Consider the following 20,126-nt stretch of genomic DNA (forward strand, 5'->3'; position numbering starts at 1 on the left):
TTCTTGGCAACAAGGGCACACTGCTGACTCATATCCAGCTTCTCGTCCACTGTCACCCCTAGGTCCTTTTCCGCAGAACTGCTGCCGAGCCATTCGGTCCCTAGTCTGTAGCGGTGCATTGGATTCTTCCATCCTAAGTGCAGGACCCTGCATTTATCCTTATTGAACCTCATTAGATTTCTTTTGGCCCAATCCTCCAATTTGTCTAGGTCCTTCTGTATCCTATCCCTCCCCTCCAGCGTATCTACCACTCCTCCCAGTTTAGTATCATCCGCAAATTTGCTGAGAGTGCAATCCACACCATCCTCCAGATCATTTATGAAGATATTGAACAAAACGGGCCCCAGGACCGACCCCTGGGGCACTCCACTTGACACCGGCTGCCAACTAGACATGGAGCCATTGATCACTACCCGTTGAGCCCGACAATCTAGCCAGCTTTCTACCCACCTTATAGTGCATTCATCCAGCCCATACTTCCTTAACTTGCTGACAAGAATGCTGTGGGAGACCGTGTCAAAAGCTTTGCTAAAGTCAAGAAACAATACATCCACTGCTTTCCCTTCATCCACAGAACCAGTAATCTCATCATAAAAGGCGATTAGATTAGTCAGGCATGACCTTCCCTTGGTGAATCCATGCTGACTGTTCCTGATCACTTTCCTCTCCTCCAAGTGCTTCAGGATTGATTCTTTGAGGACCTGCTCCATGATTTTTCCAGGGACTGAGGTGAGGCTGACCGGCCTGTAGTTCCCAGGATCCTCCTTCTTCCCTTTTTTAAAGATGGGCACTACATTAGCCTTTTTCCAGTCATCCGGGACTTCCCCCGTTCGCCATGAGTTTTCAAAGATAATGGCCAAGGGCTCTGCAATCACAGCCGCCAATTCCTTCAGCACTCTCGGATGCAATTCGTCCGGCCCCATGGACTTGTGCACGTCCAGCTTTTCTAAATAGTCCCTAACCACCTCTATCTCTACAGAGGGCTGGCCATCTCTTCCCCATTTTGTGTTGCCCAGCACAGCAGTCTGGGAGCTGACCTTGTTAGTGAAAACAGAGGCAAAAAAAGCATTGAGTACATTAGCTTTTTCCACATCCTCTGTCACTAGCTTGCCTCCCTCATTCAGTAAGGGGCCCACACTTTCCTTGGCTTTCTTCTTGTTGCCAACATACCTGAAGAAACCCTTCTTGTTACTCTTGACATCTCTTGCTAGCTGCAGCTCCAGGTGCGATTTGGCCCTCCTGATATCTTTCCTACATGCCCGAGCAATATTTTTATACTCTTCCCTGGTCATATGTCCAAGCTTCCACTTCTTGTAAGCTTCTTTTTTATGTTTAAGATCCGCTAGGATTTCACCATTAAGCCAAGCTGGTCGCCTGCCATATTTACTATTCTTTCGACTCATCGGGATGGTTTGTCCCTGTAACCTCAACAGGGATTCCTTGAAATACAGCCAGCTCTCCTGGACTCCCTTCCCTTTCATGTTAGTCCCCCAGGGGATCCTGGCCATCTGTTCCCTGAGGGAGTCAAAGTCTGCTTTCCTGAAGTCCAGGGTCCGTATCCTGCTGCTTACCTTTCTTCCCTGCGTCAGGATCCTGAACTCAACCAACTCATGGTCACTGCCTCCCAGATTCCCATCCACTTTTGCTTCCCCCACTAATTCTACCCGGTTTGTGAGCAGCAGGTCAAGAAAAGCGCTCCCCCTAGTTGGCTCCCCTAGCACTTGCACCAGGAAATTGTCCCCTACGCTTTCCAAAAACTTCCTGGATTGTCTATGCACCGCTGTATTGCTCTCCCAGCAGATATCAGGAAAATTAAAGTCACCCATGAGAATCAGGGCATGTGATCTAGTAGCTTCCGTGAGTTGCCGGAAGAAAGCCTCATCCACCTCATCCCCCTGGTCCGGTGGTCTATAGCAGACTCCCACCATGACATCACTCTTGTTGCACACACTTCTAAACTTAATCCAGAGACACTCAGGTTTTTCCACAGTTTCGTACCGGAGCTCTGAGCAGTCATACTGCTCCCTTACATACAGTGCTACTCCCCCACCTTTTCTGCCCTGCCTGTCCTTCCTGAACAGTTTATAACCATCCATGACTGTACTCCAGTCATGTGAGTTATCCCACCAAGTCTCTGTTATTCCAATCACGTCATAATTCCTTGACATCACCAGGACCTCCAGTTCTCCCTGCTTGTTTCCAAGGCTTTGTGCATTTGTATATAAGCACTTGAGATAACCTGTTGATCGCCCCTCATTCCCAGTATGAGGCAGGAGCCCTCCCCTCACAGACCTTCCTGCCTGTGCTTCCTCCCGGTATCCCGCTTTCCCACTTACCTCAGGGCTTTGGTCTCCTTCCCCCGGTGAACCTAGTTTAAAGCCCTCCTCACTAGGTTAGCCAGCCTGCTGGCAAAGATGTTCTTCCCTCTCTTCGTAAGATGGAGCCCGTCTCTGCCCAGCACTCCTCCTTCATGGAACACCATCCCATGGTCAAAGAATCCAAAGCCTTTAGTTTGGTTCTTGTCTGGTCTTTCTCTACTAGCTTAGAGTGCCCTTTTCCCCCTGTGACAGCACTGATACACTGCGAACAAGTCACCGCTCAAGCTTCTTTTCGAGAAGCTAAACAGATTATGCTCCTTCAGTCTCTCACTTTAAGGCATTTCTTTCCATCTCTCAGATCATTCTTGCAGCCCTTCTCTGCCATTTTACAGAGGGAGTCACAGACGGTGAAGTGATTCTGGGGCAGAGCCAGATCTAGATCCCACCCCCACCTCAAAACCCTTCTCCATTCCAGGTTTCAGAGTAGCAGCCGTGTTAGTCTGTATTCGCAAAAAGAAAAGGAGTACTGGTGGCACCTTAGAGACTAACAAATTTATTAGAGCATAAGCTTTCGTGAGCTACAGCTCACTTCATCGGATGCATCCGATGAAGTGAGCTGTAGCTCACGAAAGCTTATGCTCTAATAAATTTGTTAGTCTCTAAGGTGCCACCAGTGCTCCTTTCCTTCTCCATTCCATGCTCTAACCACCAGACACAGCGCGCCCTCCCTATTCTGCATATTCCCTTGTTTTTCCTGCGAGCAGATCTTTGTGAAATGCGCCTGACAAAGGCTGCAGATTCCATCTGTCAAACCAGGATGTGAGAAACAATATTCAGATGTTCGTGTCGCCTCTGCCAAACAGACAAACAACCTCCTTCCTCTACACGACCTAAGCCAGAAAACTGCCAGACACCAAGTATGTGCCTGCCTATTCCTCCCCAGCCCCAGAACCATCACATGCAACCTAAACCCTGAGCCAGCCATGCTGAAAGCAGTCCCCAGAGAGGCCGTATATGGCCTACTGGCAAGGGCAGATGAAACAATGGAACAAGCCAGCCTATTATAGATCCCTGAACAGCAATTAAACCCAAGCAGATTACCTCACACCAGAGAAAAACCCAGAATACACAGACAGCTCCTCCCCAAGAGCGGCGACCACTGCTCAGAGGCTACAGCACCAGACAAATTAAAATTGGGAACCAAAAGCGGCCAGATTTTGCAAGAAGCAAGAGTTTTCTACTGCAAAGTTCAATAATAATAGGGCGTTGTCGTCTCACGATACTGAACAAAAGACGTTTTGGAATCAAGTGAAGAGAAAACCTGCCTGTTTCTTTAGAGAGGAGAAAGATGGCAAAAATAGCGCAGGGATAAACTGCATCTTGCCATCCGACTCCGTTCGCACCAGAAATAAAGCAGACAGTCTATTTTTCACCTACTCCCGTTCATTCACAGTGTATCATTATGGGAATGTTGACAATTTTTGGGCAACTTCTCGTGTCAATCAAGCTGTCTGAAGAGAAGAAAAACGAAGGAGAGAATTGAGCAAGACACTAGAATTATCCTCCCTACGCCTTGGAAAGGGCCGTGGAACCGTAAAACCAGGGTAGTCTTGTGGTTCAGGCCTCGGAAGATCTGGGTTCAAACTCCCATCTCTGCCCCCGATACCCTGTGTAAGATAGGACAAGTCACTTAACCTCTGTGTCCTAGTTTCCCACCATAAATTGAAGATAGTACTGATCTGCCATATTCTCAGGACCTAACTGATGCTTGTGACACTCATGCTATGGCACACTAAACCCAAGCTCTGACTTGGGTTTGAGCCCAAAGCCCCCTTCCGTCCACACACAAATCAACCTGACTCAGGATCTGGGTCCTAGGACTTGCTAGTGGGGTGTGTCAGAGCCAGAGTCCCACTGAGACTCGGGTCCAAGCCCTGTCATTTTGCAGTGTGGATGCAACTCAGACCTCAGACCTGAGTCAGAAGGTCTATGCAGTGTGATAGAGTCACTGAGTGTAGACTCAGGTCCAGCAATTGTAAACCCTGATATGCAACGCTGTGTGGACGCTCAAGAGCACGCTTGGAAACACTGAGTCCACAAGGCTGAGTCCCACAGACCTAGAATTGCAATGTAGTGTGGACGTACCCAGAGGAACTTGTATAAATAAGGCAGCTGCCACTGAACAGACCTGAAAACAGCAATAGACGAGATTGTGGCTTCACATCATATCAGGACGTGGCTGCACCTTCTTCAACATCACCCGGAACAGCTGGCTCTCAGATTGCTCCTGGGAGCCTGCTTCTCCCACCAGTCCTGGCAAGAGAGACGCTGCCACCCCAGAAAATTTATACAATGAGCACAATGCACACGCGGAACTCACGTCTCAACACCCTCCTCTGCACCATGCTAGTGTTGTAGGGTGACCAGAGAGCAAATGTAAAAAATCGGGACAGGGGATGGGAGGTAATAGATGCCTATGTAAGGAAAAAGCCCTGAATATCGGGACTGTCCCTATAAAATCAGGATATCTGGTCACCTTGTGGTGTTGTGAGCTCCTCTGAGCCGGAGCCATCATAACCAGTCTCCTGCAGGACCGAGAATTTCAATAGAGCCTAAATCTCCCAGACTCCCAGCGGGATTTAGGGTCCTAAGGCACTTTTCAAAAATGTTCCCTATTATCTGCTCTCAACCAATAACGGCATGAACAGCAGCAGCACTCGGTAGGAGCCGATACTCTTATCTATAATATTAGCCTACTTGGTGCATAAAAACTTGAGCTAGAACTACTATTTGGGGTACTTTAGTGATTATTGGATGCCCCGATGGTGTTTCTAGCTACTCCTAATACTGTCCCCAAAGGAGAACCAGCCATGTTTTCCTACCTCCCGCACCCCCAGCTCTGAAAACACCTCAGGCTTTTATTTTGGTCTTAATCAAATTTAATTGTAAGGAAGGCGCTGCTGACAAATAGTTACCCAGGCAGCTGGGACTCAGGACTCTTGGGTTTTATTCCCAGTTCTGTTACCGAAATCACTCTGTGGCCTTGGGAAAGACATTAACTTTTGTGCCTCAGTTTCTCCTGTCAACTGGGGAGCACTGTTGCATTAATTTCATGATTTAGTTGGGGATTGGTCCTGCTTTGAGTAGGGGGTTGGACTAAATGACCTGAGGTCCCTTCCAACCTTGATAGTCTATGATTCTATGAATTTCGATGGGATAAATGGGCCTGAAAAGTCAAAGGTGTTAACATGACCCTGTCTCTGTCCACCACTTTTAACCAAGGTCCAGGGCTTGGTATATAGGGGCCTCAGCCTGCTTACTACCATGGCAAACACACAATTCAAATGTTTTTAACCTTTCCTTAAAGATATAGAAAAGAAGGAAAAATGGGTAAAGTGTTTGAAATGGGCGGCGAGAAGTCAGGCTTTCATTTTACCACCATCCCTTCTTCCCTTTTGTTAGAGAGTCTTTGGAAGGAAAAACTCCCCACCTGAGAGTCTCTTAGAAGGCACTGCAAAGGGTAACAGCAGTCCTTTTGGGGGCAAAGAGAAGCAGTTAGCTGAGATGGACAGGAGCTGTAAAGTCCAATCCGGTTTTCTTGAAGACAAAACAAGACGAAGACGCACAAGAGGGTAGAGAAAAGAACAGCAAAGACAGAAAATGCAGCTGCTTCTGTCTCTGGCATGGTTCGCAGTTGCAGCCTCGCTGCCAGAGAGAGACAGGCCCAGCGCACTGTCTTATCAGCCATTCCGAAACCTGCCAAACTTGGACCAGCATCAAGCAAAGGCATTGCTTTTGGCTGCCTTGCCGGTAACCGGCGTACAGAAGTGATGCAAAATATGCAGTCTTGGCCGGCTGCACCAGGCTCTGATTACACAGAAGGCAAAAGGAGAGGGATAGGAAAAAAGCAATAACAGAGGGGAAGGGATAGAACACATCGGGTACATCTACACTGCAAAGACAGACCTGCAGCAGTCAGTATCAGCACCTGGGTCACAGATTCAGGCTTGCGGGATGGGACTAAAAGTAGCAAGGTAGAAGCATAGAGCCCTGCACGGATGTAAAATTTGTATCTGCATCCAACCCACAAACATGATCCATGGATATCTGTAGATTTGCAGGGCTCTATAGATGTGCCTGGTTGGGTGGAAGCCTGAGCTCTGAGACCCACTCGTTCCAGTCTGAGCGAGAATCTCTACACAGCTACTTTTAGCCCCGTAGCATGAGTCCCCCGAGCCAGAGTCTTTAGACCCAGGCTCTGAGATTTGCTGCTGCAGGGTATTTTTTGCAGTGTAGACTCACCCTTTCAGGGTGGGGAGACAAACTTCACATCCCAGGTGGTGGTTTGGATTTAGCCAGAGCTGGTGGACGTGGTGGCGTTATCTGGGTCCCTTGCTCTGGCCCGCTCTGGTCAGGACATTTCTCAGGATCAGGGCGACAAAGCCCATCCTGAGCACAGATAGTGGGGGAGGAGAGCCTCTCCTGTGTGCAAGCAAGCAGCCAGCCATGGAAGCAGGCACCCACAGCCACAACCAATAAAGCCACAACCAACAAAGGAAGGAGAGGAAGCCAGGCAACAGCCCCACCCCAGGCTGCCTCTAAGAAAACAGCCAGGAGACTAAAGGAGACAGCAGCAAGCCCAAAAAGTGAAGGGCTGACAGGGTTAATGGAAGGTGAGGCTCCAGGAACTGACCTGACAGAGCAAACGGAGGAGGGTCTGGCACAAGAGGCTGAGACCCCTTGAGAGACCCCACCAAGAGATGGCGACAGACCCCCGAAAAGGGAGTGGAGGGTAAAACAGCCCAAACCCTCGTTATTTTGTCCACGAATTAGGTCTAATTTCTGACACACCAATTTTGGCTCACTGAGTGCCAGTCCCACCAGTCTCTCCTTGAATTGTAGCAGGAGGCCTGTCTCCCTTTTGCTCCTCGCCCCACCAACATTTACTGCTACGGGTTATTGATAAATGTTTTCAAACACATAAAAGGTTGTTACAAGGAGGAGGGTGAAAAATTGTTCTTCTTAATCTCTGAGGATAGGACAAGAGGCAATGGGCTTGAATTGCAGCAAGGGTGGTTTAGGGTGGACATTAGGAAAAACTTCCTGTCAGGGTAGATAAGCACTGGAGTAAATTGCTGACAGAGGCTGTGGAATCTGTCACTGGAGGTTTTTAAGAACAGGTTGGACAAACCCATCAGGGATGGTCTAATTATGACGTAGTCCTGCCTTGAGTGGAGGGGACTGGACTAGATGGCCTATTCAGATCCCTTCCAGTCATACGATTCTATGATTCTATGGTGACACTTCATAATCTTCTATCCACTTTCCCACAGTTAAGCTCACAAGTGGGGTAGACCTACCAAGCTCCAATTCCCACCACAGGACTTCCATCTCCCTTATGTGGATGTTGGCAAACTTCATTATTGCTTCTAAAGGGATCAGAGATCTTTGGATGAAAGTTGCTACATTAAAGGATTTTTAGGTGGACACATTTCTGCCATTCTGGAGGCACACATTGAGGCCATTTGTTGACCCAGTCCCTAAAATCTAGGGAGAAACCCCTTTGGGTTGTTTTATTATGGAGAGGAAGGAATCCCATCCCTGCCTGTTAAGAACATGCACCAAGCTCCAGACATTAGCAAAGGCTGGGAGAGGAAGCGTATAACAGCTGCCGATCATTGCTGCTGTGGCTAAGCATTGACTCAACCATGGCTTTAACTCACCCTTATGCTGTAGCACAAACCTTGATGGGTTCCTTATTTGGATGCTCTCCAAGAGTCAAGGACAGAGGGAACCAAACCAGTAATTCTCTGAGCTTAAACAGGAGCTGCTAGTTTCACTGCTTTGTCTTCAAGGCCATCCCAACGCTGGTTTTAGATAACTCACACTATGTCAACTTCCAGCACGGTCAGCTGTTTTCTACGTGCCACTGGAAGGTGAACCGGGCAGGGAGCTCATTCTCCAGAGATTAATCAAAAGTAGAGCCCCAAACTCCAGCCACAGCAAAGCCTTTGGAATTGAATGTTTACAGCAATTGGCACATGGGGCATAGCCTGACATCAGTTCCAGTTTCCAGAGGAGAGAAAGCTATTCTACTCCCCCTTAACCCACCAAACATCCTCCTCCTCATCTTCCTCCACCTCCTTTGATCTCTACAGCTCTTACCTTGACCAAGAAGTTGCCATCCTTCTCCTGGGTGACCATGACCACGGAGTCGTGGAGCTTCTCGTCGAAGTGCACGTGGGAGTGTGCACCTTCCTCGGGATGGCTGGCGGCGAAACGGACACCACCCACTTTAGGCTTTGTGCCTGCAAGGGGAGAAGACCCAAGCATGATTTAGCTCCCTTCCAGGCTTCCACAATCCCCAGCCTGTGAATCAGAGGAAACACTGAGGCACATTTCAAGGCAGTGGCCTGGCCCAAGTGCTCATTCAACATTTGGCTGCCTTACCCCAAGTCTCAGACGGGGATCGTAATGGGGTCTTGCAGCAGAATGTAGGGACTTAGTGTAGTAGTAGGATTTTATGTTTGTATTTTGTATAACTTAGAATGAAGGATAAAAGATAACAATGTAGTATGTATTAAATGTATTGATGTATGATATGATTTGATTGTATTCTGCCAGCCACCCTGACTGGATAGCAGGAAGGAACGACCCTGGGTCATTGGAAAAAATGCATCAGACAGGCTGCCTGTGTCTGAACTATGACAGGTTTCAGAGTAGCAGCAGTGTTAGCCTGTATTCGCAAAAAGAAAAGGAGGACTTGTGGCATCTTAGAGACTAACAAATTTATTTGAGCATAAGCTTTCGTGAGCTACAGCTCACCTCTTTTCTTTTTGCGTCTGAACTGATGTTAAGGCAGGAACAGACCAAAACAGTCCTCATGGCTGATTATGGTCACCTTTTGTTTTAGGATAAGTTTTCATTACAGTATTTGCTATAAGGTTTTGTTTCTTATCTGCTTTGCAAACGAAGTTGTGTATGATTCTTCTGTAACCCCTTTAGTAACCATATGTAACAATGCTGCCTCTGGCAGGACACAACTGAGAGTACCAATTCAGGACAAATTGCTTAGAGCAGGGCAGTTACAGCCCAAGGCCTGTGGTTTTCCACCTCTAAGGCACACCAAACCAGCCAGCCAGAGAGGACTTCGGTCTCACCCCACTGGCTAACCATAAGTCATACAAGCAATTCCCTTAGAAACTCCAGTTTCCCAGTATCACCACTAGTGCCACTAGTTACGGGCACGAATGGTTATGAAAACCAATACCCTAGTAAAAGAAAAAAGGTTCTCCTGATCCCAAAGGACCAAGCCCCAGACCCAGGTCAATATACAAGTTAGATCTTGCCCACAAATCACGCTATTGCCAATCCTTTACAATCTAAAATCTAAAGATTTATTCATAAAAAGAAAGAAATATAGATAAGAGTTAGAATTGGTTAAATGGAATCAATTACATACAGTAATGGCAAAGTTCTTGGTTCAGGCTTGCAGTAGTAATGGAATAAACTGCAGGCTCAAACCAAGTCTCTGGGATACATCCACAGCTGGGATGGGTCATTCAGTCCTTTGTTCAGAGCTTCAGTTTGTAGCAAGGTTCCTCCAGAGGTAAGAAGCAGGATTGAAGACAAGATGGAGGAGCTGCAGCAGCCTTTTATAGTCTCTTGCCATGTGTCTTCTGCTGTCTTTGTTCCAAAGACAAGCTATCCAGCACATGGCATGGAAAAAACTTAGAGTTCTGTCCATAGGTATGTCCCTGCATGCCTTACTGAGTCACACGGTATATCTGCCTTCTCTCAATAGGTCAGTTGTAGAGCTGATGGTCCTCAATGGGCCACCAAGCAGGCTAGGCAGTGCTGATGCCAAATTGTCTGGGGTGTCACCCGGAAGCATAGCACAAGTTTGAAGTTCAGACATTATAGAGCCAATACTTATAACTCTAAACACGAAAATGATACATGCATACAAACAGCACAATCATAACCAGCAAATCATAACCTCCTCATAGACACCTCACACGAAAACCTTTGTATAATATTTGCTGCAAATATATAACAGTAGTTGCAGTTTATGTCAATAACATTAAACCATATCACCCTTTCTAAAATGTAATCCATTCTGAAATTCTCTGTAAAATTGTTTGGTGTGAGTAAAGGATGTGTGCATGGTTAAGGATGAGTGTGAAAGCCATCACAAATGTCCAGATGGTCAAGAAGAAGTGAGAAGCTTGGAGAGACAGCAGGAAACAAGCAGAAAACAGCCAATGTATCTGATGCTAAATGAGTTAGCAGCACTGACAACCTCAGAGGTGAGGCAACAAATAAGAAACAACAGCAGAAAACCCCAAGCTTACCACCACTTAAGAACTAACGATTACAGAATGACATTACAAAATCCATAGACTAAAGTGGGAATTTACAAGTATAAAGCTGGGGTGTTTTCCCATAGAACTCTGGGTTCAGTCCTGCAAAGCCTCGAAGCATCAGATTGCGACCAACAGAGCCCAGCTCCTCACTCGTGCTCAATCTAACTGGCCATTAAATTGACTTGAGCTACGACAGACTGGTAAGTACAAGATCATAGAATCATAGAATATCAGGGTTGGAAGGGACCCCAGAAGGTCATCTAGTCCAACCCCCTGCTCAAAGCAGGACCAAGCCCCAGTTAAATCATCCTAGCCAGGGCTTTGTCAAGCCTGACCTTAAAAACCTCTAAGGAAGGAGATTCTACCACCTCCCTAGGTAACGCATTCCAGTGTTTCACCACCCTCTTAGTGAAAAAGTTTTTCCTAATATCCAATCTAAACCTCCCCCATTGCAACTTGAGACCATTACTCCTCGTTCTGTCATCTGCTACCATTGAGAACAGTCTAGAGCCATCCTCTTTGAAACCCCCTTTCAGGTAGTTTGCAGGACTACCTGAAATCATCTGCAGGACTGGTGTGGGAGGGAAGGGGCAGTGACTGAATGCATATGCTAACTGTTGTATTTTCAATAAATGTGGTGTATTGCCTTTTTCCCTGAAAAAGATCCCGTGTGCTTCTTATAAGCATAACATCAGCACTGACTTGCTTGGAGAATTACACCGTGACCCTGCAAGTCCCAGCAGATGCATAGTGCAAGTCATAGCGAAGCACTAGGGCCAAGCTGGGTGCCTGAAATTAGACATTTAAAAAGAAAAGGCCCCGGATCATTTTTTCTTCTTCTCTGAACTTCCTCCACTTTGCCCAGAGCTTCCTGCATCTACCTCCTCCTGGAGGTGCCCAGCAGCTGGGGGGGGGGGGGGGGTGGGGGGGGGGCGTGTTTCACCACAGGCCTAGAAAGAGGAACTCTCCCCAGCCACCAATTCCTTCCCAGCTCCTCGGCATGCAGCCTCTGCAGATACAGCCCAGCAGAACTGCAGTGGCTTGGCTATGGGCGGAGACAGTCACTGATTTGTCTGAGACTCATCTCCTCAGTTCAGGGCGCTTTGTTCCCAGCTCAGAGGAGATTGTCCTGTATCAACAAATTGCCAGCAGTACAAGGCTGCATCCAGACCAGCGCGAGCAGGGCAGTAGTATAATACCATTGCATTGCTCCCACCCCGCAGATCAGATCCAGAGAACGCAGTGGTCAAAATGCTGATGCTCTGTTTTCTACCAGCACTGCTAGTACTGGGGGAGCTGCGCCGGGCTGGTTCATGCAACATGGGAAGTTGTAAGTATAGACAAAGCCAAGTCATCAATGGGCCAGAAGTTTACAACGGAGCTATCCCAGGATGTGATGTGAAGGAAACAGACAAGTAATAGCAAAGAATAGTTCCCTCCACTGCCCCAATTCCTGGGGGAGGTTCTCTGGCCTGTGCCATGCAGGTCAGACAAGATGATCAGAACGATCCCTTCTAACCTTAAAATCCATGAGTCTTCATCACTCTCGCTCAAAAACGAAAACAGGCAGGAAGGTTCAAGTCTGACCATCATAAAAGGAAACTGTGAAACTTGCAAAAGAACCTCTTAAATCACAATCCTTTTCCCTGGAAACCTGCATTCCGCAAAGGACATTGGCCGTTATTGTTCTCTTGCTACAAAGAAAGTAACAAAGCCTTTGAAACGCAGAGAACCCACACAGCTCTGTCAATGTTATTAGCGCTAATCCATCAGTGCTTTCCTCTGCTTTGCTCTGCTTTTGCCAAAGCAGGCTTTTGCCAAATGAAACAGTCTCCCCCCAAAGCCCACACTCGCAATTAAGCCCAGCTGTGTAATCGCCAGTTGTAAAAATAAGAGTTTGTTTGGTTATTAAAACATCACACCGAGCCATTTACTGCAAAAGGACACGCGGTCCTAAGACCAAAAATAAAAGGAATACTTGTGGCACCTTAGAGACTAACAAATTTATTTGAGCATAAGCTTTCGTGAGCTACAGCTCACTTTATCAGATGCATCCGATGAAGTGAGCTGTAGCTCACGAAATCTTATGCTCAAATAAATGTTAGTTTCTAAGGTGCCACAAGTACTCCTTTTATTTTTGCGAATACAGACTAACACGGCTGCTACTCTGAAACCGGTCCTAAGACCGCATCTCCTACTGGGGGCAGTCAGTGCTGGGATCAATAGAGCTGCATGGATTTACACCGGCTGAGGATCAGGGCATGGCAGGACACCAGCACCACTTCCGAATGACACAAACAAAAAAAATCAGGCCTCCGCTCCAGCAGGGAGAGGCACAAAGAGGGAGGGTTCTGATGCACAGGAAGGAAGCCTCTTATGGGGAAGGAACCTGGATCCTCTGCCCTTCCCCACCCTTCTCTGCCATCTTCTGATCAGGATGACTTTTCTTCTCCAGGGACAGACTGCTTCACTTCTGCCCATTCCCAGCGCCAACAGCGGCTAACACACCTGCCTTTCCCATGGCATCTGGCAAACCAACCATTCCTCCACTCATAGCATCCCCATGAAGCGGGGAGCACATGGCAACCGGAACGAAGACTGATACTGACCAATGCAAGATCCACTGCCACCGAACAATACACGGCCTTATCAGTGACAAAGCCCACAACCTGCATCACCAAGCCCTGATGGCCAGCTGCCCTAGCCCTGTGCTTGCCCAGTTCGGCCCCCCAGAAAGCTCAGTACATTGCAGCCCCAGACAGGACAAGTGGCACTGCATTAATGTCCTCTGCAAACATCAATTCCAAAAAGAGGTGGCTGGGGTAAGACAAAGTCATCCAAATTCATTCCTCTGACAACAGAAACCAGGGGCAAAGCTAACAGATTTTATGCTCATTTACACCCCCAAAGCTAACGAGCTCACAAAGGAGCTTTCTCGGAGATGGCTAGGAAATACCCAGACCAGCCATCCTGGGAGATTTCAACATTCAGGTCAACTAGGCTGCAGATGCAAAAGGCCCAGATCTCCTCCCCTCACTCCCGTCCCTCAGACGCTCACAGGTTGCCCCTGATCCAGCCCACCCAGCCTGTCATGTCGAGGCCCTGCTCTTCAGTTCTGCTATCAATATCAAGGAGATTGCAATCCAGCCACTGCCCTGAGCAGACCAGCCCCTCACTAAAGCCTGGTCTACACAACAAGGCAGCTTATGTTGACCTAATGCTATCAGCGTCTGCACTACGATGGTACTCCCACTGATGTAAGGCTTAGACTGACACAGTTAGGGTGACACAGTGTTCATGTAGACGGACACCACATTACTTACATGGCCTGTTGTCTGTCAGCCCTGCACTGGGCTGACAGCTGGAGCCCCCTATCCCTGGTGCTGACAGCCCAAGCTGTGAGCCCAACATGGGGCTCAATTTCATAGCTGGGATGCTACCAGCTGTGAAATTGACATTCTTGTCAGTTTCATGGCTGGTATTATTTCACATTTCAGCCCTGGCTCTGGCTATCATCCGGAGTGTGGGGGACTCCAGCTGTGACCCACGGGCGGCTGTCACTGCACCCACACTCCAGCTGTCAGTGCCCCACAATGCCCCACTTCTGTCAGTGCAAGCGCTCCTGGTGAGGACGTGCACTATTGGCAGAAGAAGGGCAGTGCGGACATCAACAGTTGATTTAATTGTCGTGGTGACTATAGGTTGACCTAACTTGCGTCTACCTCATTTTGTAGTGTAGACAAGCCCTAAGGCAGTGAGCCAGAGCTCTCCCAGGCAATGAGACCCCAATGTCTCTGATTCGACCACACTGACTCACAGACCCCACCAAACCCCAAAGCCAGAGGAGAGCAGCACTCGCCGCACAGGATGAGAAGTTGAAGACTTGGTGAATCACCATCACTGCACGCTAGCCTCCTCCATCAGCACACTGGCCCCAGCAGCCTCTCCCTCCCCATCGCCTGCATCTCCGCAGTTCCCGACTCCTGGCGCTGGATGGAGAAAGGGCCTGGAAACTCGAGTGCTGATACAGAAAACGAAGGCTGCTAAACGCAGGATAAAACCTAATGGATCCCACCAAGCCTAGGTTGAGGCTGGATTACAGGCCAAGAGAACTTGCCTAGCAGCCTCCACTGAAGCGGACGTGTCCTGCCCCAAGGAGCTAGCCAGGGTGGTGAACCCTTCTTCAATCCTGCGTGTCTACAGCCTGTAACAGCACCGAGCACCAAGTGCTGTGCAGAGTGATCATCCGACCGCCCTGAAACAATCGCGCACGTTCGGGAAGGCCTCTCCAACAGCCTGGATCCACCTACCAACAGCCCCCTGCAGTCCCAGAGCTCATCCCACCCACTCCTTTATAGTGTCCAAAATGTCCTGAGGACACTCGACCCAAGAGCTGTGAATCCAGCCCTGCCCTTCCCAGCTGGTGGGAGCCTCTGAGGCCACTCCTGGCGGGACCAGCCCACACCTGGCTCAGGGCAGGAATCATCCCTTCCTCCTCCAAACAGCAATAACCCAACCAACCCCAAAGAAACCCACCCTGGCACATCGGCTCTAGCCAACAGCCAGCTGCTGTTGAAGCTCTCAATCCTGAGCAAGCTCACAGAGAAGCAGCCATAGACCACCTACAATTGACACCAATAGCCTAGACCTGGCACAAACTGGATTCAGGCCAGGACATGGGACTGGAACCATGTTAGTGGTTGTGATGATAATCTGTCAGTGGACAGAGGGCCCATCCCCCTGGGCCCCTCTGCAGCATTTGACACCATCGCCCATGGGATACTGCTGTGGTAGCAGGGCCCAGGGTAAGGCACTAGAATGGTTTGACTCCTTCCTGAGGAGAGATGGGCCCCTCATCTGAGGAGTCCCCCAGGGATCAATTCTCTCTCTGGTCCTATTCAAAATCTACATGCAGCCAGGAGGTGAATGGGTCAGACGCAGATGACACAGAGTCCAGGGCCAGCAATATGCAGAGGAGACAGCTCCACCTCTCCTTCACCACACACAGCCGCAGCATGGCCACCAGCCCGGCCCAGTGCTTGGAGGAGATCAGCTCATGGATGAAGAGCAGCTGGCTGAAGCAGAACCTGAGCAAGACACAGGTGAAGCCATGGGCAAAAGAAGTACTTTGAGGAGTCTCCTGCCACAGTGCAGCCTCCTTTGGTGGAAGGTTAACATCCACAATCGGCAGAGGTGAAAGTAAGCCAGCCTGGTCTGGTCCAATGTATCGGTAAGAAAGTGCTGACCGTACTGGCAGGGCCGCTGACTGAGAGGGGGGGAGGGAGGCAAAAGGGGCAGCTGCCCCATGGCCCAGCGATTTAAAGGGCCCGCAGCTCCAGCTGCTGCCGTAGAGGTGATGATTTGAAGGGCCTGGGGCTCCCGGCTGAGGCTGCTGCTACCCCAGGGCTCTGGCGGAGATTAAAGGGTCTGTGGCTCCTGGTTGCTCCTGCCGCCACTGTGCCTGCGGTCAGAGCCCTGGGCCCTTTAAATCACCACTGGAGTCTCGGGTAGCGGCGGTGGGGGGTGGGGGCTGGGGGCTCCAGCTGCTGCCAGAAGCTCAGGGCCCTTTAAATCACTGCCAAAGCCCCAGGTGGCACAGGCCGGGCAGCACTGAAGGGCTGGCTGGGGGATTTTGGCCCCAGCACCACCCCTTCTGCCTGAGGCCCCGCCCCTTCTGGGGACCCAGAGCCGCCCCTCCCACACATCTCGCCCAGGACCCCGGCCACCTTGTGTACCAGTAAGTCATCTAAGTTACTTTCACCCCGACAATTGTCAATTCAGTCCATAGTCTAGGACAGGGGTCGGCAACCTATGGCACGTGTGCCAAAGACGGCATGGGGTCCCAGCCACCAGCCCTGCTCCGCCCGCTGCCAAACCCAGGCCGGGACCCCGGCAGGTAGCAACGTGCCATTCAAAATTCTGGCTGCCCCGGCCCGCTCTTCTCCGCCCCCCACCTCCCGCTGGTTGCTGCTGCAGGGCAGGCAAGCTTCCCTCTCCCCCGCCTCTTCCCCCAGCCTGCTGGGTTCCTGCCGCTCCTCCTCTCCCTCCCTGCCGCCGACAGCTGCGGCCCTTGCGCGGGAGGGGGAGAAGAGGCAGGGAGGGGGCCGGGGAGACGGGGGGGGGGGGGTGGAATCAGGGCATATCCCCTCCAGCCCCCTGCCGTGAGCCGCTCTGGGCAGGGAGCACTCCCACACACCAGCCCTCTGCCCTGACCCTTACACCCCCCCCCACACACCCCCCAGCCCTCTGCCCTGACCCCTGCATCCCCCCCACACCCAGCCCTCTGCCCTGACCCTTACACCCCCCCCACACACCCCCCAGCCCTCTGCCCTGACCCCTGCATCCCCCCCACACCCAGCCCTCTGCCCTGACCCTTACACCCCCCCACACACCCCCCAGCCCTCTGCCCTGACCCCTGCATCCCCCCACACCCAGCCCTCTGCCCTGACCCCTGCATCCCCCCCACACACCAGCCCTCTGCCCTGACCCTTACACCCCCCCCCACACACCCCCCAGCCCTCTGCCCTGACCCCTGCATCCCCCCCACACACCAGCCCTCTGCCCTGACCCCTGCATCCCCCCCACACGCCCCCCAGCCCTCTGCCCTGACCCTTACACCCCCCCCACACACCCCCCAGCCCTCTGCCCTGACCCCTGCATCCCCCCACACCCAGCCCTCTGCCCTGACCCTTACACCCCCCCACACACCCCCAGCCCTCTGCCCTGACCCCTGCATCCCCCCCACACACCCCCCAGCCCTCTGCCCTGACCCCTGCATCCCCCCCACACACACACACCAGCCCTCTGCCCTGACCCTTACACCCCCCCCACACACACCCCAGCCCTCTGCCCTGACCCCTGCATCCCCCCCACACACCAGCCCTCTGCCCTGACCCTTACACCCCCCCCACACACACCCCAGCCCTCTGCCCTGACCCCTGCATCCCCCCCACACCCAGCCCTCTGCCCTGACCCCTGCATCCCCCCCACACACACACCAGCCCTCTGCCCTGACCCCTGCATCCCCCCCACACACCCCCCAGCCCTCTGCCCTGACCCCTGCATCCCCCCCACACCCAGCCCTCTGCCCTGACCCTTACACCCCCCCACACACCCCCCAGCCCTCTGCCCTGACCCTTACACCCCCCCCACACACCCCCCAGCCCTCTGCCCTGACCCCTGCATCCCCCCCACACCCAGCCCTCTGCCCTGACCCTTACCCCCCCCCCACACACCCCCCAGCCCTCTGCCCTGACCCCTGCATCCCCCCACACACCCCCCAGCCCTCTGCCCTGACCCCTGCATCCCCCCCACACCCAGCCCTCTGCCCTGACCCTTACACCCCCCCCCACACACCCCAGCCCTCTGCCCTGACCCCTGCATCCCCCCCACACCCAGCCCTCTGCCCTGACCCCTGCATCCCCCCCCCACACACACAGCCCTCTGCCCTGACCCCTGCCCCCCCCCACACACCAGCCCTCTGCCCTGACCCTTACACCCCCCCCCCCCCCCCCAGCCCTCTGCCCTGACCCCTGCATCCCCCCCACACCCAGCCCTCTGCCCTGACCCCTACACCCCCCCACACCCAGCCCTCTGCCCTGACCCCTGCATCCCCCCCACACACCAGCCCTCTGCCCTGACCCTTACACCCCCCCCACACACCCCCAGCCCTCTGCCCTGACCCCTGCATCCCCCCCACACACCAGCCCTCTGCCCTGACCCTTACACCCCCCCACACACCCCCCAGCCCTCTGCCCTGACCCCTGCATCCCCCCCACCCCAGCCCTCTGCCCTGACCCCTGCATCCCCCCCACACACCCCCCAGCCCTCTGCCCTGACCCCTGCATCCCCCCCACACCCACCCCTCTGCCCTGACCCTTACACCCCCCCCACACACACCCCAGCCCTCTGCCCTGACCCCTGCATCCCCCCACACACCAGCCCTCTGCCCTGACCCTTACAACACCCCCCCACACACCCCCCAGCCCTCTGCCCTGACCCCTCATCCCCCCACACCCAGCCCTCTGCCCTGACCCTTACACCCCCCCACACACACCCCCCCAGCCCCTCTGCCCTGACCCTGCATCCCCCCCACCACACCAGCCCTCTGCCCTGACCCCTGCATCCCCCCCACACCCAGCCCCCCAGCCCTGACCCTTACACCCCCCCACACACACCCCCCAGCCCTCTGCCCTGACCCCTGCATCCCCCCCACACACCCCCAGCCCTCTGCCCTGACCCCTGCATCCCCCCCACACCCAGCCCTCTGCCCTGACCCTTACACCCCCCCCACACACCCCCCAGCCCTCTGCCCTGACCCCTGCATCCCCCCCCACACCCAGCCCTCTGCCCTGACCCCTACACACCCCCCACACACACCCCCAGCCCTCTGCCCTGACCCCTGCATCCCCCCCACACACCCCCCAGCCCTCTGCCCTGACCCCTGCATCCCCCCCACACACCCCCCAGCCCTCTGCCCTGACCCCTGCATCCCCCCCACACCCAGCCCTCTGCCCTGACCCTTACACCCCCCCACACACACCCCCCAGCCCTCTGCCCTGACCCCTGCATCCCCCCCACACACCAGCCCTCTGCCCTGACCCTTACACCCCCCCACACACCCCCCAGCCCTCTGCCCTGACCCCTGCATCCCCCCACACACCCCCCAGCCCTCTGCCCTGACCCCTGCATCCCCCCCACAACCAGCCCTCTGCCCTGACCCTTACACCCCCCCACACACCCCCCCAGCCCTCTGCCCTGACCCCTGCATCCCCCCACACCCAGCCCTCTGCCCTGACCCTTACACCCCCCCCACACACCCCCCAGCCCTCTGCCCTGACCCCTGCATCCCCCCACACCCAGCCCTCTGCCCTGACCCCTGCATCCCCCCCACACACACACCCCAGCCCTCTGCCCTGACCCTTACACCCCCCCCACACACCCCCCAGCCCTCTGCCCTGACCCCTGCATCCCCCACACACCCAGCCCTCTGCCCTGACCCCTGCATCCCCCCCACACACACACCAGCCCTCTGCCCTGACCCTTACACCCCCCCACACACACCCCGCCCTCTGCCCTGACCCTTACACCCCCCCACACACACCCCCCAGCCCTCTGCCCTGACCCTTACACCCCCCCCACACACCCCCCCAGCCCTCTGCCCTGACCCCTGCATCCCCCCACACCCAGCCCTCTGCCCTGACCCTTACAACCCCCCACACACCCCCAGCCCTCTGCCCTGACCCCTGCATCCCCCCCCACACACACCCCAGCCCTCTGCCCTGACCCCTGCATCCCCCCCCACACCCCCCCGCCCTCTGCCCTGACCCCTGCATCCCCCCCCACCCAGCCCTCTGCCCTGACCCTTACACCCCCCCCCACACACACACCCCAGCCCTCTGCCCTGACCCCTGCATCCCCCCACACCCAGCCCTCTGCCCTG

The 20,126-nt window shown here is 53.2% G+C and overlaps 1 protein-coding gene across 5 annotated transcripts in view; it reads right to left on the minus strand.

Annotated features, from left to right (window-relative positions):
• C4H20orf27 (chromosome 4 C20orf27 homolog) overlaps nt 1-20,126 on the minus strand; it is a 172,707-nt gene that overhangs the window by 91,243 nt on the left and 61,338 nt on the right. For all 5 annotated transcript variants that reach the window (XR_006280666.1, XM_038399985.2, XM_043512871.1 and 2 more), the window contains one exon: nt 8,484-8,626. Coding sequence is in view for 4 of the 5 variants with exons in the window: in XM_038399985.2 (XP_038255913.1) it covers nt 8,484-8,626 (143 nt within the window). In the remaining variant the exon portion in view is untranslated. The remainder of the gene's footprint in view (nt 1-8,483; nt 8,627-20,126) is intronic.

Source organism: Dermochelys coriacea, chromosome 4 (assembly GCF_009764565.3).
Source record: "Dermochelys coriacea isolate rDerCor1 chromosome 4, rDerCor1.pri.v4, whole genome shotgun sequence".
Lineage (NCBI taxonomy): Eukaryota > Metazoa > Chordata > Testudines > Dermochelyidae > Dermochelys > Dermochelys coriacea.